The sequence below is a fragment of the Scyliorhinus torazame genome, chromosome 6, assembly GCF_047496885.1.
Source record: "Scyliorhinus torazame isolate Kashiwa2021f chromosome 6, sScyTor2.1, whole genome shotgun sequence".
NCBI classification, from domain to species: Eukaryota; Metazoa; Chordata; class Chondrichthyes; order Carcharhiniformes; family Scyliorhinidae; genus Scyliorhinus; species Scyliorhinus torazame.
The window spans coordinates 84,211,889-84,239,397 of record NC_092712.1 but is presented as its reverse complement, the minus strand read 5'-3'; the positions used below and the strand labels follow the sequence as shown (position 1 = coordinate 84,239,397).

General features: G+C 50.7%; 1 protein-coding gene across 2 annotated transcripts in view; it reads right to left on the bottom strand.

The window, feature by feature from the left end:
- odad2 (outer dynein arm docking complex subunit 2) overlaps positions 1-27,509 on the bottom strand; it is a 549,301-nt gene that overhangs the window by 495,209 nt on the left and 26,583 nt on the right. For both annotated transcript variants that reach the window (XM_072508396.1, XM_072508397.1), the window contains exon 4: positions 10,796-10,994. In XM_072508396.1, the coding sequence (XP_072364497.1) occupies positions 10,796-10,994 (199 nt within the window). The remainder of the gene's footprint in view (positions 1-10,795; positions 10,995-27,509) is intronic.

Genomic DNA, 27,509 nt, shown 5'->3' with positions numbered 1-27,509 from the left:
TTTCTTCAAACCCCCATCACAGAAACAATAGCCTAAACTGCCCCCCCCCACCCCTAGATTTCTACCTCCGCTGACATTTAATTTTCCCCGAAAAAGTAAACAAACGGCTGCCGCCTCTGGATGAACCCGAACATTGACCCTCTTAGGGCGAACTTTATTTTCTCAAGACTGAGAAACCCAGCCATGTCGCTAACCCAGGTCTCTGATTTTGGGGGCTTCGGGTCCCTCCACATTAACAGTATCTGTCTCAGGGCTACCAGGGAGGCAAAGACCAAAACGTCAGCCTCTCTCTCGCCCCCTGGACTCCCAGCTCTTCCGACATTCCAAAGATCGCCACCTCTGGACTCAGCACAACCCTTGTTTTAAATACCGTGGACATGACATCAGCGAAACCTTGCCAGAATCCTCGAAGCTTCGGGCATGCCCAAAACATGTGGACATGATTTGCTGGCCCTCCCACGCACCTCGCACACCTGTCCTCTATCCCAAAAACTTGCTCATCCCGGCCACCATCATGTGTGCCCGGTACTACTTTAAATTGTATCAGGCTGATCCTGGCACATGATGAGGATGTGTTAACCCTGCCTATTGTGCAGCATGATGACGCAGTGGGTTAGCCCTGCTGCCTCATGGCACCGAGGTCCCAGGTTCGATCCTGGCTCTGGGTCACTGTCCGTGTGGAGTTTGCACATTCTCCCCTTGTTTGCGTGAGTTTCGCCCCCACAACCCAAAGATGTGCAGGCTAGGTGGATTGGCTATGCTAATTTGCCTCTTAATTGAAAAAGATGAATTGGGTACTGTAAATTTATTTTTTAAAAACCTGCCTAGGGCATCTGCCCACAAACCCGTCTCTATCTCTCCCCCGAGTTTATCTTCCCACTTGTCATTTAGCTCCTCTATCTGAGTTTCCTCCGACTCCATAAGCTCTTGGTAGATATCCGATACTTTCCCCTCCCCCTCCCCCACCCCCGTTCTGGAAACTACTCTGCCGGTGGTGGCAGGAGCGGAAAGGTCAGAACCTGCCTTCTCAAAAAATCGCGTACCTGCAGATACCCAAAACCATTCCCTCCTGGCAGTTCAAATTTCACCTCCAAATCCTTCAAACAGGGGAAGCTCACATCTATAAATAAATCTCCCATCCTCTTGATCCCTGCTCTCTGCCATCTAGCCTCCATCCAGCCTTCCCGGTACGAACCAATGGTTATTGTAAATCGGAGACCAGACCGATGCACCCTCCACTCTCCTATATTTCCTCCACTGTCCCCAGACTCTCAGGGCCGCCATCACTACCGGGCTTGTGGAGTACCGGGCCAACGAGAAGGGCAGAGGTGCTGTTATGAGTGCTCCCAGACTTCTGTCCCCCCCCCCCCACTACCTAAGCATGGCTATATTTGCCGCCCAGTAGTAGTTACAAAAGTCCGGCAGTGTCAACCCCCCCCCCCCCCCCCCCCCCCGCCCCCCCGCCTACGTTCCAGCAACACTTTCTTCACTCGCGGGGTTTTACCCGCCCACACTAAGCCCAAAATCACCCTATTTAGCCGTTTTAAAAAGGCACTCGGGATAAAGATAGGGAGGCACTGAAAAACGAACAGAAATCTGGGGAGGACCGTCATTTACACGATCTATACCCTCCCCGCCAGTGACAGCGGGAGCATGTCTCATCTCCTAAAGTCCTCCTTCATCTGCTCTACCAGCCGGGGAAAGTTTAGCTTGTGCAATGTCTCCCATTCCCATGCGACCTGGATTCCCAGATAGCGAAAGCATCTTCCCACCACTCTAAACGGCAGCTCTCGCAGTTTAATCTCCTGCCCCCTCGACTGGATCGCGAACATCACACTTTTCCCCATACTCAATTTATACCCCGTAAACTGACAGAATTCCCCTAGGATCCGCATAATCTCCCCCATCCCCCCTAACGGGTCAGAAATATACAAGAGCAGGTCGTCCACGTAAAGTGAGACCCGGTGTTCCACGCCCACCCCGGACCAGCCCGCTGCAGTTCCGAGAAGCTCTTAACACCATCGCCAATGGTTCTACTGCCAGAGCAAACATCAGCGGGGAGAGGGGACACCCTGGCCTTGTTCCCCAGTGCAGCTTAAAATAACCCAACATGAGCCGATTCGTTCGCACGCTTGCTACTGGTGCCTGACACAGCAACCTGTCAATGAAGCCCTGTCCAAACCTTCCTAACACCTCCCACAAATAATTCCACTCCACCCGGTCAAAGGCCTTCTCGGCGTCCATTGCAACCACCACCTCCATCTCCCCCCACTCTGAGGGCATCATGATAACGTTTAGGAGCCTTCTAACATTGGCCGTAAGTTGCCTGCCCTTCACAAACCCCGTCTGGTCTTCCCCATCACCTCCGGAACACAGTCCTCTATCCTTGTGGACAAATTTTTAGCCAGCAGTTTGGCATCCACATTCAATCGGGGGATTGGCCTGTATGACCCGCATTTCTTTCATTCATTTCATCCCCTCCAACCCAGCCGGGGTATTTCTTATAACCATTCCTGAAAATTAAAATGTCACTTTCCCCTTGATTATATTTTAATTATGCAACTCCCAGCGTCCTTCAACAATCCTGGATGCATTTCTGGCAGCTGCCACCACTCCCACTGGTGCTGATGTCAATGAGGGCCGACCGACCTCTGATTGCCCAACAGCTCTTAGTGGATAGATCTTACATCACTGGGACCCTGTGGATTGACAATGACCACTTAAATGCCTGAAGAGCACATAGTGGATGAGATCCTTGTCGGGGTTACTAAATCCAACCCAAAGTGTGTGTATGGAGCAGAAAGAGTATGAATAGTGAGAAATTAGACTTATCTCATGAAAATATGAAAGCAAGTTGTTCAATCAGAATCAGAAAGCTAGTCTTAACTAAAAGACTGATATTGTTTTTCGTATAATCTTAAATATTTCATTACTACAGCATCTGAATGTGTACCTATAATTAACACTGATGCTAAGTGAAATAGTGCACTAACTTCCTCTCCTGGTACTACTTTGGAAATTAGGTAGACTGGCTGGTCTTTTTATTTGAGGCTAGCAAACTAATTTTCTTTCTTACTGTCCATAATAAAAACATGCTGCATTTATAAAGCACCACTGGCATACCAAAACATCCCAAAGCACTTCACAGGAAATGTATGGAACTAATTTTGACATTGAGCCATGTAAAAAAGAGATATTAAGCAACATGGTCAAATGCTTTGGGGAGTGACCTGGAGGAGTAAATATGCAGAGCTGTTGATAGAGGTGAGGAGGAGATGCCAGAGCTTCGGAACAAGGCAGCTGAAGGTATGGTGAGTGAGGGCAGGATGGACATTGTGGCATAGGGGTGTGGGAGTAGTGGGGTTGGGGGTGGAGGGTTGAAGTCAAGGGCAGGGGGGTAGCTATCAACGGCCTCCCCTCTTCCCAAAGCCAGGTCCCTCGGTCGGGCACAGAGTGCCTGATAATGAGGAACCCACCCCCACGAGACCGTTGGCAACTCAACAGGATTAGGTTTGCTAGAAAGCCTTCAGGAAGTGCAGGAGAGCTGTGCAGCTCCCATTTAAACCCCGAGTTGCCACTAAATTTGTGTGGGCTCAGGGATAATGTATGTAATTTGGTTAATTAATAAGCCTAATTTACATTCCCCCCCAGACTTGAGGCCAGGAGTTCCGCGCCAACTATTTCTGACCTCTGACTTAATTGGAGGAGATTTTTGCCGCCACTTGAAGACTGACCCAGGCCTCTCCTATGATTAGGTGGGCCTGGCCACCATGGTTCCTGCCTTAATGGTGTGCATTAAACCCAGCCCTTTCTCTTGCTTGAAAATACTGCAGCTCAGCTGTATGATTGTGATTGACAGCCTGTAGCAGCAACAACAAAGTGAGCAAACTGTGGATAGAGATGGACATCCTGGATATATGGATCAGAAACCCTGAGTGAATATGTGGTGAATGGAACTACTGTTAATTCACCAGTGCACTGTGATATCATGTTACTGCTGTATTGTGTTACGTTGTGTGTTTAACCCTGTGGGTTCCACCTATGGGCCATTGTACGGCGTCACCCATGGGGGATATGTCGGGGCATCTACGGGCTCGCCCATGACTCCACCCCTTACAGGAAGTATAAAGGCAGCTGACCTGCGGGGCCGCATTCATTGTTGTACCGGTCACAGGCAGGCTCAGTTGTAAGCTGATTAAAACCACGGTTTACTTCTCAACGTGTCTCTCAGTGAATTGATGGTCGCATCAGAACACCAACATACTATGTACAGATTGCCAGATAAATCAATAATGGGCAAGAAGGCAGAAAAGTAATGGCATTAATAAGGGAAATGAATGGTCATATGGAAAATGCAGTGTATAGATTGCCGGGGCAAATGTGGACAAGCTGGTTTGTAAGCTGAGGTTTCTAAACAGAGGTATGGACATTCAGTAATGGGCTACAGAGTACAAAACCCATAGACAGAGTAGGGTTAATTGAAGGCTGGCAGCCATATATCAGCATCTTACACAAAATAAAAACTTAAATAGCTAAAGTATAAAAGCAAATTATTTGAAGAAAATAAAACATAAAACTAAATTGTTAAAACAAATTTTCAAACATAATGGGTATAGAATTGTAGGAAAATGTATATCAAAAAATTAGAACCAAATTTTAGTTTTCTTTCATTTACACCAGCTATCTTATCCACAATCCATATGGAATCCTCGTGCCTTCTGGTTTGCATACGCAAATCAGGTGATAAAATGAAACAAACACAAAAGATGTGCCTCCAGAATAGAAGGAAGGAATCATACACATGATTCAAAACTATCCTTTACTTCCCTGTCAAGAGAAAGTACAAAGCAGAGATCTACTTCCACACAGAAAGGACTTGGGAGGGGAAAAAAGGTGAATCACTCTCTCAAACTTCCCGGTAGACAAATCAAGAACAGCATTGAGTGGGACAAAGTTTTTTTTTAATTTAAAAGGAGGAACAAGTAAATAAAATAACATGTTATGATGAGATGCATGGAATATATAACTCAGTTGTAATTGTAACATTTTTCTTCTTATCCTGTGACATCAGTTGCATGTTGTGAAAACCATGTGGCTGGATTCTCTTTTCCTGAGACGAAGTGTTGAGACCGTTGACTTCCATGACAGCAAAACTGGTGCCGCACCTGGATCGATTCAGTGACTGCTGAGGGGCTAACACCGGCGACACGTGGAACACAATTGAGAAATGGTGTGGGTTTCGCTGGATTCACGATTGACAGTCAGGTGGCTGACAAGCTTTAATTGGCAGCACGGTAGCACAGTGGTTAACACAGTTGCTTCACAGCTCCAGGGTAACAGGTTTGATTCCCGGCTTAGGTCACTGTCTGTGCGGAGTCTGCACGTTCTCCCCGTGTCTGCGTGGGTTTCCTCCGGGTGCTCTGGTTTCCTCCCACAGGCGGATTAGGTGGATTGGCCATGATAAATTGCCCTTAGTGTCCATAAAACGTTAGGTGGGGTTACTGGGATAGGGTGGAGGTGTGGGCTTAAACGGGGTGCTCTTTCCAAGGGTCGGTGCAGACTCGATGGGCCGAATGGCCTCCTACTGCACTGTAAATTCTATGAAGCTGCAGCCGCATATACACACTTCACTCTCCACACACACACCGTCCCAGCCAAGGTGGCAGCAAGACGCGAGGCACTAAGCTTCACTGAACGCCGAATTGCAGACCCTCCTGGACGCTGTGGGGGAAAGGTGGGCCAGCCTGTACCCCGGACCGGGAAGGAAGCTGCCAGCCGCTACTGTTTGTCGTGCCTAGACACAGGTGACCGAGACTGTCTGTGTCACGAGTAACACCATTCTGACAGGCCTGCAGTGCAGAAAGAAATCGCACAACCTCCTCTGGGCGGCATGGGTGAGTAGGCAACACTGTGCCCCGGTACCAATCCCCATTCCACACACCCATGACCCCCCCTCCACACCAGGAGAGCGATAGAACCCCCACCCCATGATACCCATACCAGCCACCATGGCCGGGTGCCCTGGCCACTGACACCACCAGCTACCCACCCCCTGGGCTGCATCCACTGTCACTTTCTGTTCACCCCACCCCTCCCCTCGCCTCAGGAGAAGGCTGCTCATAGCCACCGGGAGTGGAAGAAAATTGAGGGGGACCGCCGTACCTGCGGCTCATCACCGTGGCAGATCAGTGGGCCCTGGACGTGGTCGGTGGGCCAGAAGAATGAGAAGTCGCCGCGATGGAGGTCAGCCACAGGGGGCGAAGTGAGACCCCGCACAGTTGCGGTTCCCAGTGACACGCGAGTCAACCCCCCCCCCCCCCCCACAGGCAACACCACCCCACCGCCCTCACCCTGACACCACCCCCACTCCACCCACAACAGTCTCACCCCCACCCTCCTCACCTCCACCTTCATACCCATAGAACCCGCACTCCCACCCCTCCACACCCCTACCCTCACCCCCACACCACCCTCACCCCCACCATCACCTCACCCCCCCCAGCCGTGGTCTAATCATGCATCTTGTTGCAGGACCTGCTGGTGATCAGGCGTGTCCTTCTGGTGTCCCCCACCAATGCCACAACTTGAGACCCCGCCCCATGTGTCGACCAGCGATGAGGACACAGAAACGGATGGGAGCCATATTATGCCTGTGACTCAAGACACCCCGGATCTCGAGTCCGGGAATGACAGCTGTCTCCATCACCCTCCATCATCCCAGAAACACTCACGTAGGTTGGACACTATAGTGAAGAGGTTCCTGGGACATGCCCTGATGGCACAACTCAGCTGCTCGGGTACTTCAGGTGGAGGTAGGAACTCCCGAGGGGGGGGACGGTCCAAGGGTGGGCCGACCCCATGGACTAGCTGCCGTCCAGACGGGTTGCAGGCTTCTGGAACGTGATCATGGAGATAGAGTCGCAGAGCCAGGGACTACATGAGAGGTTGTCGGCGAGCATCTATCACTTGCAGGTTCAGTTGGAAGAGTCCAACCACTCAGAAGGTGGTGCGAACATGCGTGCCACCCAGGTCAACACCGCACAGATGCCGTCCACATTGGACGCATTGGGAGCGAGAGCTTTGCCTATGGATCAGCACGTCCAAGGCCTGGGGCAAACTGTGCACACTGGCTGAGCTAGAACCAGAGGACACCAGAGGACTAAAGGGATGATCCTTTAAAACAGAGGTGAGGAGGAATTTCTTCAGCCAGAGGGTGGTGAATCTGTGGAACACTTTTGCCACAGAAACCTGTGGAGGCCAATCACTGAGTGTCTTTAAGACAGAGATAGATAGGTTCTTGATTAATAAGGGGATCAGGAGTTATGGGGAGAAGGTAGGATAATGGGGATGAGAAAAATATTGAATGGCGGAGCAGACCCGATGGGCTGAGCGGCCTAATTCTGCTCCTATGTCTTATGGTCTTGTGGCCTCACAGGCAGCCATGTGCCAGAGCCTCCCTCTGCGTCCGTGCCATGTGCCCAGAGACCCCTAGACATTGCAGCGGCGCTTCGGAGTGTGGCCCAGTCACAGCGGGCAATGGCTCAGAACGTCAGCGGCATTGCCCAGGTGCTGGCTGACGTGGCACAGACACAGAGGGAGGTGGTCCAGTCCCAGAGGGAGATAGCGCTGTCATTGGCTGATGTGGCACAGACCCAGAAGATGGTGGCACAGTCACAGCATGATGTGGCGCTGTCCCAGACCAGATGGAGATGGTCCATTCCCTGTGCTCCATGGCCACAAGCATGCAGACCGTGGTCAAGACCAGACTGGGGCTCCAGGACTGGCAGCGCCAGGTAGCAGGGGTGCCTCAGGGGATAGCACCGCTCCTCTCCTCTCACACGCTGGTCCCATGGAGTAGCCCGGGGGCAATTGGGCACCGCAAGGGAGAAGGAAATGAAGGGGCCCGTTCCAGTGACTCCAGCAGAGAAGGTGCTGTAACTCATACTCCCCCCGCACCTCCTATTCCTGGCAGCGGGCAGAACAGGGCAGCACCACGCCATGACACCCGAGCAGCAGCCGTGCCCATCCAGGCCTGATCACTCCAGAAGACGGTCACCAACGGGGACCCAGGTCGCAGCTCGGGAATCACAACAGGCGGCCTCCACACCTGATGTACCATCTGGGGTTTCATCTTGGCGTAATGTTAGGGCTCATGAGGCCCAAATGTTAGACACCAGTTAAGTTGGCAAGGGTGCAGGTAACAGTATAGCGATAGTGGCTAGTGCACGTGTGCGTATATATTTGTTCACATTAAACACCTGATAACACTGTTACAACCTGCCTCGGTGTTCTGTTATGTGGGTGTGAGAGGTGAGCTGGTCTGGGCAAGAGAGGGGGTGCGGGGGTGGGGAGGGAATAGGCAGATGTTGTGGGTGGCCTGGGCTCCCCATCCTCCCACCCCGACCATCCCAACCTCCACCACCCCAGGGATACGATGGCACCGTGTGATGGAATGACTGGCTCGCATACAGAGATCACCCAGGTGGACAGCGGAAGGTGCTACCGTGGGCAGGAGTCAGACACTTTCAAACGATGTGGAGCACCATGGTTCATCCCAGAATGGATTGTCATCATCCTCCATGCCATGGACCAGACCTGCTATATTACTGCCAACCCAGGGCCCACACTCCCCATAGTGCAGTAGGTATGTATCATGGAGCGGGTATCGGGCTTTTTTGGGGGGGGGGGGGGGGGGGGCGGGATGTGGTGTTCATGCCTCTGGTCAATTTCCCTCCCCTGGGTGATGCTGGAGGGGATCAGAGCGTTCCGTGCGTGTTGGCCCTGGCGCACACGTCGTGCCTGCCTGGGCCCCATTTCCTGTCCATCGAAGCCCTCCTCTACTTCCTCCTCGTTGGACGAGGCCTGGCATTTATTCTCCTCCTCCAGCATGTCGCCCCTCTGCTGCGCGATGTTGTGGAGGATGCAACAGGATGCCACGATGCGGGCAACCCTCTCAGCATCATACTGGAGGGCCCCTCCAGAGTGGGCCAGGCACCTGACCGCATCTTCAGGATGCCGAAGCACCGCTTGATCATGCCCCTGGTTGCTGCATAGGTGTCGTTTTAGCGGGTCTCTGCGTCTGTCTCTAACCTTCGGATAGGCATCATTAGTCACGACCACAATGGATAACCCGTCACCCAGGAGCCAACCCCACAGCCGGGGCGGAGAGGCCGGGAATCGTCGAGTGTGTCAGGATGAAGTCGTTGTGCTTACTGCCCAAATATCGGATGCAAACGTGCATGATGTGCAGCTGATGGTCAAAGAACAGCTGCACGTTCATCGAGTGGAACCCCTTTCGGTTTGTGTGGAGCAAACTGTCATTTTCAGGTGCTCATAGGGCGACATGCATCCCAACGATTATCCCCTGAACCCGGAGCATCTCAGTCATGGCGGCAAACCCCGCTGCCTGGGCATCCTAGTGGGCTCGGTCCACATTGAAAAATGGATGTAATGTGCTGACCGGGCATATAAGGCCTCCGCGATGGCATTGATGCAACTGTGCACCAAGCTCTGAGAGATCCCGGACAGGTCCCCACTCAGCGCCTGGAGGGACCCCGTGGCGTAAAGGTTCAGGGTGACCTCACCTTAACAGCCACTGGGAACGGTGATCCTCCCCTTCGAAAGCATGCCCGGTCCGGCAGGTTCAAAAATGTTGGACGCAGCCGGTACACGCGAGGCCTCATGCAGCACCTCCTTTGCACCTCCCTCTCCTTGGCCTGTTGGACGGGCAGCTCTCCATCCTCAGCGGTTGCCTCCTGTTCCGCTGCTGCATGCTCTGCTGCTGCAGCTTCCTCCTCCTCGAGCAGTTCCAGCTCATACAGCCACAGGGTAACCCCCAGGGCTGCAGCGACTAGAAGAAAGGCCACCATCGCTGGTTGTATTCCAATATCCACTGTCTGCAGAGGGTGAAAGGCTGATATGTTAGCGTGGTGCATACCCCCATGCCCAACCAGGCCCAACGTGCTACATGGTGCCTCAGTTAGAACTGCATGTCCTCCTCATCCCCCTCTCGGCACCCCAGGCCCCATCGGTGCCCGCCCCATAGGGGCCTCTGGCCCTGGCGCCTGTCCCTGCAGCCAAGCTTACCATCAGCTGGCACTGCCCATGCCAGCGGTACACTCCGTGGCACCTGTCCAGTGCCGTTGATCTTGGGGAGTCCTCCTAATGCCAGTGGTGGCCAGGGAGGGGATATGGCGGAGAGTAGGCCGTGGAGGTGAGGGGATGGTGGCACCCATATGTCCAGTGTCACTCTGCTTAAACATGGCCAAGGTGGTTGGTCAGTGGGGTGGCAGAAAGATGGCTGCCTTGCAGGCCGCGGCAAAGGCGGTCCGTGTCTAAGCACCGCCCCAGTCCCGTGGGGAGTCACCCTGGACACACGGGTCATTCCCTCATCATCACCCTCCACTTTGGCCTTGGCATGAGCCCCCCTCTCTCATCAGCCATGACGCCGGTTTCACAATTTTCAAAAGCACAAGTAAACCTCGCTGTTGGGACTTCGCCCCATTGGAGGCGGAGAATCGCAGAGGCCCCGGAGAATACCGGTCAGACCTGCTAATGATATGCCAACGGCGTTTACTGTACGTGTGTTCTGGAACGCTTTGACGCTGCTGTCGAGGTGACTGAGGATCGGGCATGTGATTTGGCATGAAACTGCCACCCGTCAAGATTTCATCATCGGAACCGATTCTCTGCCGAATCGTGTTTCCCGATTCCGGCATCGGCCACCGGAGAATCCCCCTCATGATCTCTAATATAGCACATTCATAATGATGAACATTTTATATGGTATACTTACTGTGAAACTTTCTGTAAAGAAGCATTTAGAAGCTGCATATCCAGCTGCTGGAGAAGCAGAAACAACTTCATTTGAACTTCAGCTTCAGGTTCTTCGTCACTTTTCTTTACCTTTTCCAGTAAACGCAACATAGATTTGTCCTCTCCTTCCACTGTAGCAAAGCTTGGACCCAGAATCTTGGCAATTGGATCTCTGTTTGCTGAAGTGTAAAAGCACAGAGTTAAAGAAAAAGGTGTAAAAATGAAATTTCCTTAATCCAATCATTATGAACACTGTGACGATTAAAATATGTTAATTCACTTGCTCTTGGAGTGAGTTACAGGGCAGAGGCAGCTGCGTTACATGTAGATGTGGTAGCGAGCAGGAACAGCCACAGGCTTCACACCGTAAATGATGGTCTCACCGGCTGATTCACTGGGACCACATTTTCCAGCCCCCTGCTAACAAGTGGGACAGCAGCAAACCCCACTCAGCTCGCAGCCATGCCGATAGACCAATTAATGACAAACCCAACAAGAGGGGATGCAATTCTTGACCTAGCTTGGGGAAGGAAGAAGGGAAAGTGGGTGAAGTGACAGTTTACGACAATATCGGGGATAGTGATCACAATTCAGTTAGATTCAGTACTACCATGGAAAAGGACAGAGACAAAGCAAGAGTAAAAATTTTGAACTGCAGAAAGGCAGATTTTGCAGATTTGAGAAGGAGCCTGGCTGAGGTGGACTGGCCAGTATTACTAGAGGATAAATCAGTGGCAAGCCATTGGGTAGAACAAAAAGGAGAGATCCTAAATTTACAAAGTGGACATGGCCCCTCAAAAAATAAGAGTGGTCCTACCAAATGTAGACTCACCTCCCGGTTGTCTAGAGGAATACTGGGGAAGATCAAACAGAAAAAGAAAGAGTATGATAGGCACAAAGAACTAAGTACTGAAGATAGCTTAGACGAATATAGGAAGCGCAAGGATGAAGCCAAAAAGGAAATAAAGGAATCAAAGAAAGGGCATGAAAAAAGATAAGCAGGTAAAGTTAAAGAAAACCCAAAGATGTTTTACTAATATATTAATGGTAAACAGTTACTTAAGAAAAAGTGGGACCGATCAGAGACAAAGAAGGGAACTTCTGTGTAAATGCAGAAGCTGTGGCAAGGGTTTTAAATAAATATTTTGTCTCTGTGTTCACAAAGGGAACGAATAATGCAGAATTAGTAGTCCAGGAGGAACACTGTGAGATATTGGATGGGATAAGCATAAAGAAAGAGGAAATACCCAAAGGATTGGAACTATTGAAAGAGTCAATTGGATTGTTTCCGAGGCTACTTCCGAGGTCAGGGAGGAGATAGCAGATGCCCTGAGGATGATTTTCCAATCCTCACTAGATACATGGGAGGTACCGGCGGTCTGGAGAAATGCAAACGTGGTACCATTGGGGCGGCACGGTGGCAGAGTAGTTAGCACTGCTGCCTCACAGCTCCAGGGCCCCAGGTTCAATTCTGGCTTTGGGTTACTATCTGTGTGGAGTTTGCACTTTCTACCTGTGTCTGTGTGGGTTTCCTCCGGGTGCTCTGGTTTCCTCCCACTGTCCAAAGAAGTGCAGGTGAGGTGGATTGGCCATGCTAAATTGCCCTTAGTGCCCAAACGGTTAGCTGGGATTACTGGGTTACAGGGATATGACGGAGGTGTAGGTTAAGTAGGGTGGTCTTTCCAAGGGCCAAATGCACTGTAAATTCTATGATTCATTGTTTAAAAAGGGATCAAAGGAAATGCCAAACAATTATAGGCCAGGTGGTATTTCATCAGTGGCGGGCAAATTGCTACACGGCATGCCTACCCACAGGAATCCTCTTGGGAAATGAGAGGTGCTCACTTAACTATGATTGCCAATTCCCAATTACCAATGCTTTCAGCTGCGCGGCCAGAGGCCTCCACGGTCACTGGGAGTTATGGGTGGTCAGCGTGGCAGGTTGGCTGGACCTGGGGATGCCCCCGGAATGGGACAATGCGGTCCAGGGGTTGGTGGACATGCGGGCACTGATACACCCACCCCACGCCACAGCCGAGGCCATGGGTGGCCATCCCCCACCCACTCCACAAAACCACCCACCGATGGCGGGCCACCCCAACCGAGGCTGCCCGACCCCCTCCCGGGGTTCCCCCACCCCTCTCTAAGCACCGGGGCGGCAACCCCAGTGCACCTAGCCTCTTTGCCTGTGAGCAAAGATTGGTCCACGCAGCAGCCCTTCTGCCAGCTTCATGTTTTTAAAAAGGAGTACTAATCAACGTCCACATGAACACTTGGTGGGGAGGCCGTTAGTTCATGGAAGGCCATCGGATAGGGGGTCACTCCAGTTAATTGTATGGAGATTGGACTTAAGTGGTGATTATTGGTTTCTCGCCACGCTATAGTGGGATCCTGATTTTGTCAACGGGAGCAGGCCAGTTAAATTACAAACAGATGGCGCCTGGCGCACTTCTCGTTTATGGCCTCTCCGGTGACTCAATGACCTCGTTGCGCTCCCGCTTAAGCGCAACACGACCATTATATTATACATTATTTGCTATTACACTAAGAATGTATAAATCCTAGTTAAAATAGAGTATTGATAGAAATTGGCTTTCTAGTTAGCTATGGATGAAATAGGTAAAAGGTTTAATTTAGAACTCATTATTATATTATCATATTAACCATGAGAGTGAGGAAAGCCGAATAGCTGGGAACATTTTGCAAATTGCTTGAGATTTGCTAGAGACTGAAGGAACAGTGACGTCAGCTGGCTGAAAGGCCCCATTGTGTGAAAGAATGAACAGTTCCATTTCTATGGAAACAGCCAGTCAAGAGAGATACTTTCTTAGCAAAAACTGTGTTTTTCAATAATGTCTAGATGCATTTGTGGATAAGTTGGAAAATTGGCAGGGGACAGTATGGGAAAATTTGTACCAATATATTTAAATACATATCTCTCTTAAACTGACGGACAGTTTGGCCGAATTGAGTGAATTATAAATTAGTTAAAGCCAATCGCAGCTGTAAAGAAGATGATACCTGAAGATAATAATCTCCTTAAGAATCACTTGTCAGGATGGAAAGATCCATTCCGGAATCAATCTATCTCTTTCTGAAACCTATTTTCTTTGCTTGCTTTTGCTAAATCGCCATCTTTCTTTTGTTTAAATCATTCAGTCATTTTATATTGTGTATTATGATTTGAAGAATTACCACGATTAGTAATTGAATGAAAACTCAGCTACTTTATTCATTAAAGACAATCAATCTGACCTAATTTTGTATTGACAAATAAAGTTTACCAGTGGCACAAGCTGACAAATAAAGTTCAACTGAACTTCGTGAAAAAGCACAGACTTGACCTCCGTTATTTGGGAAGTAAGAAGGGATAACGGATATCCAGGGTTCCGAATAGACACAGAGATCCATCAGGTATCCTAACTGGAGTATAACAGTTTGCAGAGGCATCATGGGGCTTGCTTAGCTACATTCTTGCAGAGAGTCAGTTCACACAGACACACAGAGGAAAGCTGATTCAGCAGAACGTCCCTTAACAGCCGCCCCCAGGCAGCTGCCTCTGAATAATAGAACCAGCTAGCGAAGTCAGGATAGGAAGTCGCAAGCTTGTGAGTTATTGTAAAGGCCCAATGACCATAACACCATAAGACACAGGAGCAGGATTAGGGTACTCGGCCCATCGAGTCTACTCCACCATTCAATCATGGCTGATATTTTTCTCATCCCCATTCTCCTGCCTTCTCCCCTTCACCCCTGATCTCCTTATTAATCAAGAATCTATCCATCTCTGTCTGAAAGACACTCAGTGATTTGGCCTCCACAGCATCCTGCAGCAAAGAGTTCCACAGATTCACCACCCTCTGACTGAAGGAATTCCACCTCATCTCTGTTTTAAATGATTATCCCTTTAGTCTGAGATTACGTCCCCTGCTTCTAGTTTTTCCTAGTGGGTCATTCTTGTGAACCTCCTCTCAACCCTTCCCAAGGCCAGCACATCCTTCCTTAGATACGGGGCCCAAAACTGCTCACAATACTCCAAATGGGGTCTGACCAGAGCCTTCTATAGCCTCAGAAGTACATCCCTCCTCTTGTATTCTAGCCCTCTCGCTATGAATGCTAACATTGCATTTGCCTTAACTGCCGACTGAACCTGCACATTAACCTTAAAAGAATCGTGAACAAGGGCTCCCAAGTCCCTTTGTGCTTCTGATTTCCTAAGCATCTCCCCATTTAGAAAATAGTCTATGCCTCCATTTCTCCTTCCACAGTGCATAACCTCACACTTTTCCACTTTGTATTCCATCTGCTGCTTATTGGCCCACTCTCTTAGCCTGTCCAAGTCGTTCTGCAGCCCCCCGATTCCTCAATACCACCTGTCCCGCTACAGATCTTTGTATCATCTGCAAACTTAGCAACAGTGCCTTCAGTTCCTTCTTCCAGATCATTAATGTATATTGTGAAAAGTTGTGGTCCCAGCACCGACCCCTGAGGCACACCACTAGTCACTGGTTGCCATCCTGAAAAAGACCCCTTTATCCCCACTTTCTGCCTTCTGCCAGTCAGCCAATCCTCTATCCATCCCGGGATCTTACCCTTAACACCATTGGCTCTTAACTTTTCTACAGTGCGGCACCTTGTTAAAGGCCTTCTGGAAAGTTTATAAGGAGTCTGGTAAACATCATTAAGGGGCCTCTGCCTGTCCATGAGATGACCATGAAGCCCCATCATGTCTAGTAACTAATTTTATTGGAGCTATACTGTTATAACCCCAAGGGAGGTCCCAGGATCAGGACCATACGGTTTCCCATGACCTCCCCAGAAAATGAGCTTCTCCTTTAAGGGAGTGGAGCTTCCCCTTCAAGGGGGTGGGGCTTCCCCTTAACAAGGAGCGCCCCAGCTACATACAAACCCAGCCTCGTTGCACATTGGGGAAGGAGACCCTGAGGGGATTGAAGAAGTATTTGGAATTGTTTTGTAATAAATATTGATCGTTAATTTCTACTGTCGTCTATACGTCCTGCTTACCGCTGATTCAACATATACATTATCTATAATCTGTACGATTGGGTCATGTCCAACCGAGGTGGGCTGAGTAACTGTATAAGTACTGATGATTTCTGTTGTTTAATGGAGAGGCACATAGGGCTGGATTCTCCGTTTCTGCTGGCTCGAAGGGAGAATCCACGGGAGGTTTACGATGAAAATATCAGAGCCCACCCTTCACCGATTCCGGGACCGGTGAGGGACTAACAGCTGTGCCGGGTGAAATTCCCGACCCCAGTGCCGAAAACGGCGGGAGAATGGGTAGGTCCCAAGCTGCATATGCACACGGCTGACGACCTGCAGCAGTCGTACCATACAACATGGAGCCGGACGTGCGCGGACCTAACCCGCCATCCGCGACCCCACATGCCACCCCCTAGCCACCCTCCAACCAGTCCCACCAAATCTCGCGGACCCTCCCCCCATCCCTCCAGGCCAGTGGCACGAATCCCGGCCGAGTGTGGCGGCGCTGGACACAGTCTGCAGCCGCCACACCGAGTTCCTGACTGCTGAGACCACACATGTCCTGTGCTGACAGGAACTCGGCCCATTGGGGGCAGAGCATCGCGGGAGGGCCAACTAATGACTCGGCAACGCCATTGCAATGGCATGCAGCGCGCCATGCAACAATGCCATTTCCGTTGGGCGGAGCATGGCTGACCGGCGCTAAACTGGCACCTGCCCCGATTTGGGCATCGGGGTCGATTCTCCGCCCGATCGCCGATTACAATATCGGCATAGGGCAACAGGGAATTCCGCCCCTGGCGTGCTCAGTTGATTGGTCTTGCTGTGTGTCCATCAGTGTGTGTGTATCTGCACCATGATATACTGGTGTATATTATGACATCCCCCTTTTATAAAAGAATGTATGTGTGTGGCAATAAATCATGTATGGTGAGAATGTTCCTAACTACGTGCGGGGTGCGAAGACATATTTACAGGACTACGGACATGAAAACTAAGCTATTTACATGGGAAGGTGCCTGGTGCAGAGAAGCAGTATGCAACAAGAATAACGAGATCAACACTATATACAAACCAGGGAAACGATCAAACAAAGCAACAAAACAATTCAGAGAGTCTATAAGTCCGCAAAGTTCATAAATTAAGTCTCTGAGGTGGGCGACAAATTCTGGTTGACCGCCTCAAGGGTGGGTCGAGAGCCGCCGGTTCAGGAGTGGGCTGGACTGCGTCAGAGTCAGGGGGATGCAGAGTGACAGGGAGCTCTGCATAGTCTGTGGCAGGGTCAGCAGGAGGGCGAGGCGACAGTGGAGGATCATGTGACGAGGGTGGAACGAGACGAAGGGTGCGTCGATTGCGGTGCAGAATAGAGCCATCCGGTAGACGAACCAGGAACGAGCGTGGGGCCACCTGCCGAAGGACAACAGCGGTTGCAGACCAGCCCCCATCCAGAAGATGAACGCGGACGTTGTCATCTGGAGCCAGAGCAGGGAGATCAGCTGCACGGGAGTCATGAGCTGCCTTGTGCTGTGCACGAGACATCTGCATCCGGCAAAGGACCGGAACGTGGTTGAGGTCTGGGACATGGATGGACAGCACCGTCGTCCTCAGGGTACGACCCATGAGTAACTGGGCTGGCGACAGGACAGTGGACAGCGGGGCGGAGCGATAGGCCAGCAAGGCAAGGTAGAAATCAAACCCAGCATCGGCAGCCTTGCATAGGTGCCGTTTGACTATATGTCTATGGGACTATCGGCAGCACGGTAGCATGGTGGATAACACAATTGCTTCACAGCTCCAGGGTCCCAGGTTCGATTCCTGGCTTGGGTCTCTGTCTGCGCGGAGTCTGCACATTCTCCCAGTGTGTGCGTGGGTTTCCTCCGGGTGCTCCGGTTTCCTCCCACAGTCCAAAGATGTGCGGGTTAGGTGGATTGGCCATGCTGAATTGCCCACAGTGTCCAAAATTGCCCTTAGTGTTGGGTGGGGTTAATGGGTTATGGGGATAGGGTGGAGGTGTAGACCTTGGGTAGGGTGCTCTTTCCAAGAGCCGGTGGAGACTCGATGGGCCGAATGGCCTCATCCTGCACTGTAAATTCTATGAACGAAATGTACTCCCTTCTCCGCTTTGCCGTTGGATTGGGGATGTCACGGGGAAAATTGTACCGCCTGGCAAAGTTGGACCATTCCTTGCTGGCGAAGCAGGGGCCATTGTACGACATAAACGTGAGCGGAATGCCGTTTCGACCAAAGGTTTCTTTACATGCACGAATGACTGCAGACGAGGTGATGTCGTGCAACCGTATCACCTCCGGATATTTCGAAAAGTAGTCCACGATCAGGACATAGTCTCTACCCAGCGCGTGGAACAGGTCGATGCCCACCTTGGTCCATGGTGACGTGCCCAACTCATGGGGCTGCAGGGTCTCACATGGTTGGGCCAGCTGGAAGCGCTGACAAGTGGGGCAGTTGAGCACTGTGTTGGCTATGTCCTCATTAATGCTAGGCCAATACACTGCCTCTCGGGCCCGCGGCGGCACTTTTCCACGCCAAGGTGGCCCTCGTGTAGTTGTTCCAGGACAAGTTGGCGCATGCTATGCGGGATGACAATGCGGTCCAGTTTTAGAAGAACCCAGTCTACTACCGTCAGATCATCTCTGACATTATAGAATTGAGGGCATTGGCCGTTGAGCCACCCGTCGGTTAGGTGGTGCATGACATGCTGTAGCAAGGGTTCAGCCGCCGTCTCGCGGCAAATTTGGACGAGGCGTTCATCCGTGGCATGTAGATTGGAGGCCGCGAATGCCACATGGGCGTCAACCTGGCAGACAAATCCCACTGGGTCACATGGAGTGTTGACTGCCCTGGAGAGAGCGTCAGCAATGATGAGGTCTTTGCCTGGGGTGTATACCAGCTGGAAGTCATATCACCGGAGCTTGAGAAGAATACGCTGGAGGAGAGGCGTCATATCGTTCAAGTCTTTCTGTATTATATTGACCAGCGAGCGATGGTCAGTCTCGACGGTGAATTGAGGAAGTCCGTAGACATAATCGTGAAACTTAACCACACCGGTCAGAAGGCCCAGGCAATCCTTTTCTATCTGCGCGTAGCACTGCTCCGTGGGGGTTATCGCACGTGACGCATATGCAACGAGGGCCAATGATGAGGCCTCATCACGTTGAAGGAGCACTGCCCCAATGCCGGATTGACTGGCATCGGTCAAAATTTTGGTCTCCTTTGCTGGATCAAAGAAAGCTAAGACCGGGGCCATGGTCAGTTTTGTTTTGAGATCTCTCAATTCGAGGTCAGGGAGCCGTTGGAGGTCTGTCGTCTTCCTGATCAGGTTCCTGAGAGCCGTGGTATGAGAGGCGAGGTTAGGGATGAATTTCCCTAAAAAATTGACCATGCCCAGAAATCGGAGGACCGCCTTCTTGTCCTCTGGTGTTTTCATAGCTGTGATGACAGTTACCTTGTCCGCATCCGGCTGGACACCCAATTGGGAGATGTGGTCCCCGAGGAACTTGAGTTCCGTCTGACCAAAAGAGCATTTGGCACTGTTGAGGCGGAGGCCATGCTCATGTATATGTCTGAATACGCGCTGGAGGCGACTAACATGCTCCTGTGACGTCTGGACCAAATGATTATGTCATCGACATAACACCTTCAATGCCTTCCACCATTTGTTCCACAGTCCTATGGAACCCTTCTGATGCAGAGATGATCCCAAACTGCATCCTGTTGTAACAATATCTGCCAAAGGGGGTATTAAATGTGCAAAGTTTCCTGCTGGATTTATCGTGCTGGATTTGCCAGAATACTTTTGAGGCGTCGAGTTTGGTGAAGAGCTTGGCGCGAGCCATCTCACATGTGAGCTCTTCGCGCTTGGGACTTGGATAATGCTCCCTCATGATATTGCGATTTAGATCCTTGGGACCAATGCAAATTCTCAATTCGCCGGAAGGCTTTTTTACACATACCGTGGAACTGACCCAGTCGGTCGGTTCCGTGACTTTGGAAATCACTCCTTGGTTCTGGAGGTCCTGCTGCTTGAGGCGGTCCTTAAGGGATGCTGGGACCCTGCGAGGTGCGTGCACCACAGGCATGGCATTCTGTTTTAATAAAATCTTGTAGGTGTACGGGAGCGTGCCCATGCCCTCGAAGACGTCGTGGTACGTGGTTGATAATGGCGTTGAGCTGCGCCCCGAAGCCGGTGTCCTGAAAGGCAGTGCGTCAGCAGGAGAGAGAGAGTGAACTCTCTGAACTAGGTTCAACAGCTTGCATGCCTGCGCACCAAGCAGGGAGGCTTACGAGAAGCCCACGATTTCAAAGGGAAGGATGGCTTTGCGTGACCTGTGCGTCACTTCAAGTTGACACGAGCCGCTGGCAACAATGGCATTGCCATTATAATCTAATAGCAAGCAGGCTGATGGGAGAATGGCTGTTTGACACAAAGGCTTTGGAGGTCAGACTGCGCAATGAGATTGGCGGAGGCACCAGTGTCCAGGCGGAATCGTATTTGCGACCGGTTGACCGTAAGGGTGGCACACCACTCATCATCCGGATCGATGCTGTATACCGATAGAGGCTGGATTCTTTGCTTCGGGGACACCCTGTTTTTTGTAACGATACCAACTCGAAAAGGTGCCTGTGGGTCCTCGGTGTCAATTTCGGGTAGTAGGTCCGCATCGGACTCGGTGACCGTGGGTTGAATGGCCCGGACATTCCTGCGAGGCTGGCTGGAGCGATACGAATTGGCAGGCTGAGCTGATCTGCATAAAGCAGCATAGTGGCCAAGTTTGCCACATCTCAGGCATTGTCGGGATTTGGCAGGGCATTGCCGCTTTAAGTGGGCGGAGCCACAGTTGCCGCACGTTGTAGCGTCAGTACGTTCCTGCGCCACCGCGCATGCGTGGTGTGGCCGGACGTGGTGCGTGCCTGCGTAGTACGTTCGTCGACTTCGCCGTCCCCTCGTTCGGTGCGCACAAGCGCAGGAGTCCGCGAAAAGCGCGCAAAATGGCCGCCCTCATCCAGGCTGAGGCCCTGGAGTTGCTCAATTGCTTGGACCCGTTCTGCCTAGTGGAGACCTTGCCGCGCTGTTTCAGCCACTTGGATGTGGGAATACCGACTAGTGGCGTGTTCGTGTAGCACGCAGGTCTCGATGGCGGTCGCTAGGGTGAGCTGCTTTACCTTGAGGAGCTGCTGGCGTAGGGGGTCCGACTGAACACCGAAAACGATCTGGTCGCGTATCATGGAGTCGGACGTGGGCCCGTAATTACAGGACTGCGCAAGGATGCGGAGGTGGGTGAGAAAGGACAGGAAAGGTTCATCCTTACCCTGCAAACGCTGTTGGAATACATAATGCTTAAAACTTTCATTCACCTCTATGTTGCAGTGAGTGTCAAACTTGAGGAGGACCGTCTTGAATTTTGATTTATCGTCATCATCAGCAAAGGTGAGAGAATTGAAAATGTGGATGGCATGTTCCCCGGCCGTGGATAGGAAGAGAGCGTTCTTCCTGGTGTCCGAGGCATCTTCCCGGTCTGTGACTTCAAGGTAGAGCTGGAAGCATTGTTTGAATATTTTCCAGTTGGCCCCTAGGTTACCGGTGATGCGGAGTGGCGGCAGCGGGCAGACTCTGTCCATTCTGCAGGATGACTGTATGCTGGGGGAAGGTAGATCACCTGCAAATAGGTCTAAGAAGTTCTAATATCCCTCAACTCCTGATATCATGAGGTGTTGGGTGCTCTGGATCCATGGAACACATACAGGCCACTGACACTTAAAATAGTGCAACACTATTGAACTGTTGAACATACTTTCACTGTGGGTTAACACGATGTTAGATTAAACTAAAGACCTGTGCCTGTCCGAACCAGTCTATGCACTCAGCACATGGTGAGGATCTGTGCTGTAAGCTGTAAGCTCTGTCCTTGTAGGTGGCTGCATCCCGAATGAGCGGGAACTCTGATGCCCCCTGTCTTTATAGTCAGTGGTGTTGTGTGTGTTGATTGGTCTTGCTGTGTGTCCATCAGTGTGTGTGTATCTGCACCATGATATACTGATGTATATTATGACATCCCCCCTTTTATAAAAGAATGTATGTGTGTGGCAATAAATTATGTATGGTGAGAATGTTCCTAACTACGTGTGGAGTGTGAAGACATATTTACAGGACTACGTACATGAGAACTAAGCTATTTACATGGGAAGGTGCCTGGTGCAGAGAAGCAGTATGCAACAAGAATAACGAGATCAGCACTATGTACAAACCAGGGAAACGATCAAACAAAGCAACAAAACAATTCAGAGAGTCTATAAGTCCGCAAAGTTCATAAATTAAGTCTCTGAGGTGGGCGACGAATTCTGGTTGACCGCCTCAAGGGTGGGTTGAGAGCCGCCGGTTCAGGAGCGGGCTGGACTGCGTCAGAGTCAGGAGGATGCAGAGTGACAGGGAGCTCTGCATAGTCCGTGGCAGGGTCAGCAGGAGGGCGAGGCGACAGTGGAAGTTCACGTGGCGAGCGTGGAACGAGACAAAGGCGGCACAGAATAGAGCCATGGGGTAGACGAACCAGGAACAAGCGGGGGGCCACCTGCCAAAGGACAACAGCGGTTGCAGACCAGCCCCCATCCCGAAGATGGACGCAGACATTGCCATCTGGAGCCAGAGCAGGGAGATCAGCTGCACGGGAGTCATGAGCCACCTTGTGCTGCGCACGAGACATCTACATCCGGCGAAGGACCGGAACGTGGTTGAGGTCTGGGACATGGATGGGAGGCACCGTCGTACTCAGGGTGCGACTCATTAGTAACTGGGCTGGCGACAGGCCAGTGGACAGCGGGGCGGAGCGATAAGCCAACAAGGCAAGGTAGAAATCGGACCCAGCATCGGCAGCCTTGCATAGGAGCCGTTTGACTCTATATACTCCCTTCTCCGCTTTGCCATTGGATTGGAGGTACAGGGGACTGGATGTCACATGGGCTTAATTGTACCGCCTGGCGAAGTTGGACCATTCCTGGCTGGCAAAGCAGGGGCAATTGTCCAACATAACTGTGAGCAGGATGACGTGTCGACCAAAGGTTTCTTTACATGCACGAATGACTGCAGACGAGGTGATGTCGTGCAACCGTATTACCTCCGGATAATTTGAAAAGTAGTCCACGATCAGGACAGTCTCTACCCAGCGCGTGGAACAGGTCGATGCCCACCTTGGTCCATGGTGACCAACCCATGGGGCTGCAGGGTCTCACGTGGTTGGGCCGGCTGGAAGCGCTGACAAGTGGAGCAGTTGAGCACTGTGATGGCTATGTCCTCATTAATGCCGGGCCAGCACACTGCCTCTCGGGCCCGTCGGCGGCACTTTTCCACGTCAAGGTGGCCCTCGTGTAGTTGTTCCAGGACAATGCCGTCATCCCTCAGCTGCCACCCACTCCCGATGCCCTGACATGAAAACTCATAACTCATTCCTTATAGCCCTGTAACAACTTAGCAACAACTCCACCTACCATATTTTGTGCTTACACCCTCCATGCCAATTCACCATGGACAAAACTCAGGACTCACGCCGAGTTGAAATGAAGAGGGGAGAGAGGAGAAAGAGCGAGGGAAAGGTGGGAAACGGGAGAGAAAAAGGGAAAAGAGGGAGACAGGGTAGAGAGCATGGGGGATAGGGGAGTGGAGAGAGAGAAAGGGAGGTGCGAGAGGGCATGGGAGAAAGAGAGGAAGATTGCAAAGACCACCAATATTAGAGTAATGATAATTGTGGATATGCACATCACTGGAAGGAGTGCAAAACTTCAAAGGATTGTAGAGACACAAAGGGGCAAGCAGCAGGATTGTAATCTCCATTTGGACTAAATGTCAGGGTGCTGACACCAAATCTTGCCCATCGACTCTGCTTCTCTCTCCATAGATACTGCCTGATCTGCCAAGTATTTCCAGTATTTTCTGCTTTTATGTCCGATAAATTGGTTTAAGAGTTCCTTATGAACACCAGGGGTGGAATTCTCTGATAATGGGGCTATATCCCCAGCCCACAAGAATAGGGCGCGAATCACTCTGGGCTTTCTTGGAGAAAGTCCAGAGTGATTTTCCGTTTTGAAGGGGACTAGCAGGGTTCCGAAGTAGTCCTTGCAGCTCCGGCTGCCGATACGGGACCCTGCACTTCCGGCCGCGGATCTGCACAACATGGCGGACCCACACAGCGGGTCGACCCCGATAATATAGACCCCTCCCAGATCACACGTGCTTGCCGATCGGTGGCCCCCAATCGCGAGCTTGGCTGTCTTGGAGGCCCAACCAGGTGAAATATCCCCCCGCCCCCCACCAAGACGGCCGCGGACACCGAGCTCCCGCCAGTTGGAACCATAAGTGAACAACGCTGGCGGGAACTCGGCCAGTTGTCGGCGGAGAATCGCCACGGGGGCCTCTTTCAATGGCCCCCGACCGGTGCCACGTCGACCGCGCACGACTGGTGGCGATTCTCTACCCCATTCTCCGTCCTGAAGATGTCCTGTCAGTAGAAGTATCTGTATCTTTAGGTTTGAAGCCTTGATCAGGAAGTCAGTAAGAAGTAATTTGAATCCATTTTTTTGTGAGGTCCTGCTGCCAACAAATATTTTATATGTATCCTGAGGTAAAATTTATAACTTGTTATACATTTGCTGTTTACCATAAAAAAACAAAGCTCATGAAAGCAGAATGTGGCAGAACTGTATGAACCCTCAAAGCCAAGTTATCAAATGCAACATTTAAAAATTCAAGTTCAACAATGTCAGGCCAAAATCGTTTCCCTTTTTGTTTCCGTTTCTTTGTTTGTTTCAGCTTTTCTTTTATAATTTTTCATTCTCTGGCATCCCTGCTCTTGGCACAAATTGTGTTTCTTTGTTTCTTTTCTTACCCAATTCCAATTCCCTATAGCCCGAGAAGATGTTGCCCGCTTCCATCATACAATCACTTCAGTCTTTCACCACAATACAGACCTTTGTGTCTCCTTTCCACCCACCCCTTAATAAAAACCGGTTACATTTCTAAATTTTCCAGGATCTAATGAAAGGTTTCCGATCTGAAATGCAGTCTTGAATTTTGCCAATAGCCTGCCATTCCTGACATAATAACCAGACGTATACAGCACTTCCATTTCCTCTCTTTTTGCTGGACACGATTGCAATTTGAGTACTAGGTTTCAGTGGTGTGCATGAGAAACATGTGCAACTTAGGGGGAAGTATTTCAGTGATGAAACCCGCCATCAACTGACAATGGTACATCTATGGGAGGGCGATTAAAAAGCCCTCTATTCAAACAGGGCAAGCAGATCAAGAACACGTTGGAGAGGAGATGCACAGGAGGAAGAGTCCCTGACCTCAGGCTCCGTAAAACAACGAAGGAAGAACACAAATCCCTTCCTAATCTCTGATAGGTCTCACTTTTTTCTTAACTAACCTTTTACCATTAATATATCAGTAAAACATCTTTGGATTTTCTTTAACTTTACTTGCTAATCTTTTTCATGCCCTCACGTTGATTTCCTTATTTCCTTTGTTATTTTGTCCCTGTACTTCTTATGCTCAACTAGGCTATTTATCTACAGTGCTTAGTTCTTTGTGCCTATTATATGCTTTCTTTTTCTGTTTGATCTTCCCCTGTACTCCTCTAATTACTTTGTGTAATATATATATTATTCTTTTGAACCAGTCGAATTGTTGAAATGAGCAGTAGTCTTCTTGTAAAGATAAACTAATTTATTGAGTAATATAAATTAATATTGTGAGTTCTTTTTACTTAATACTCAACCAGTAAAACAAATAAACAATTTTAGATATTAAATTAATTAAATTATACAATACAATACTTTGATAACTAATAACTTCTTCTCTGTAACTTTCCTACGTCTGTTTTCTCTGCACTCCTGATACACACTCCTCTTAGAAAGAACGGGAAAACTATTTATATAGGTCCTGCTAGTGAGACATCAGGGGCGAAATTCTCCGGTATCGGCGCGATGTCCGCCGACTGGCGCCCAAAACGGCGCAAATCAGTCAGGCATCACGCCGCCCCAAAGGTGTGGAATGCTCTGCATCTTGGGGGGCCCAGCCCCAACCTTAAGGGGCTAGGCCCGCGCCGGACGAGTTTCCGTCCCGCCAGCTGGCGGAAAAGGCCTTGAGTGCCCCGCCAGCTGGTGCGGAAATGACATCTCCGGGCGGCGCATGCACGGGAGCTTTAGCGGCCGCTGACGGCATTCCCGCGCATGCGCAGTGGAGGGAGACTCTTCCGCCTCCACCATGGTGGAGACTGTGGCGAAGGCGGAAGGAAAAGAGTGCCCCCACGGCACAGGCCCGCCCGCAGATCGGTGGGCCCCGATCGCGGGCCAGGCCACCGTGGGGGAACCCCCCGGGGCCAGATCGCCCTGCGCCCCCCCCAGGACCCCGGAGCCCGCCCGCGCTGCCTTGTGCCGCCGGTAAGGTAGGTGGTTTAATCTACGCCGGCGGGACAGGCATTTTAGCAGCGGGACTTCGGCCCATCCGGGCCGGAGAATCGCGGGGGGGGGGGGCCCGCCAAACGGCGCGGCGCGATTCCCGCCCCCGCCGAATATCCGGTGCCGGAGAATTCGGCAACCGGCGGGGGCGGGATTCACGCCAGCCCCCGGCGATTCTCTGACCCGGCGGGGGTTCGGAGAATCTCGCCCCTAGTGTTCATTGCCTGTACTAGCTTGACATAGATTGATCATGTATATTGATATACAGAGATCACTACAATAACCAGGGGTGATTACATTTGGCAGGAGGGGACATTGTTATGGGAGAGACGTTTTCAGAACCCCAAAATGTATCATGGAGTTCAACCAACCTCCCCTTTAATGCTATTTTTGCTTTTCCGAGCACACGGCTTGTTCTCCAGGTGTGATATTACAATTATGGACACGTTAGTTTTTAAACACAAAACAATGTTTATTCCATGAACTCAACTTAATCTCTCAAATAAACATTGGATCACTTAACACCCCTTACTTCAAAGATAACCACGAAAATATTACAACACTAAATAATCCTTCAGTTGTTCATTTCAACATCCAAGAGAGACTTAATACCTTTAAACAGAAACACATCAGGTTAAAGGCTTTACTATTATGAGTTGAAATCACCCAAATGATCCAGAGATAGTCTTTCATGGCAGAGATCATAGCAGATCCAGCTCACTGCAAACACAGACACACACCAAGCTCTTTTCCTCAAAACTGAAACTTCAAAATGGCTGAACTGAGCTCAGCTCCACCCACTCTCTGACATCACTGTTTTCTTAAAGGTACATTGCTTAAACATCCATTTCTTAAAGGTACTCTCACATGACTACATGTCTACTTTGTATATTGAGGATCTTGCTTTTTAGTGCTTCCCACTAGCTTTCCATTGACTTATCCTCTAGCAGTGCTAACCAGTCCACCTTAGCCAAGTCCCTTCTCATTCCTGCTTTATCTCTGTCCTTTTTCATGCTAATATTAAATCTAACTGAATTGATCACATTCACCGATATGGTCGTCAACTTTAACTTCAGCCGACTTCCGGGTGCGGCTATGCAGAGCTAGGTCGCATGTTCGGTAGCTCCCGCTTGGAACGGACTTTTGGGCTCTTTTACAGGGCCCCCACGGCATTTGTTTGACATTTCCCGGTGTGGGTAGAAGACTGCAACATTCCCCTG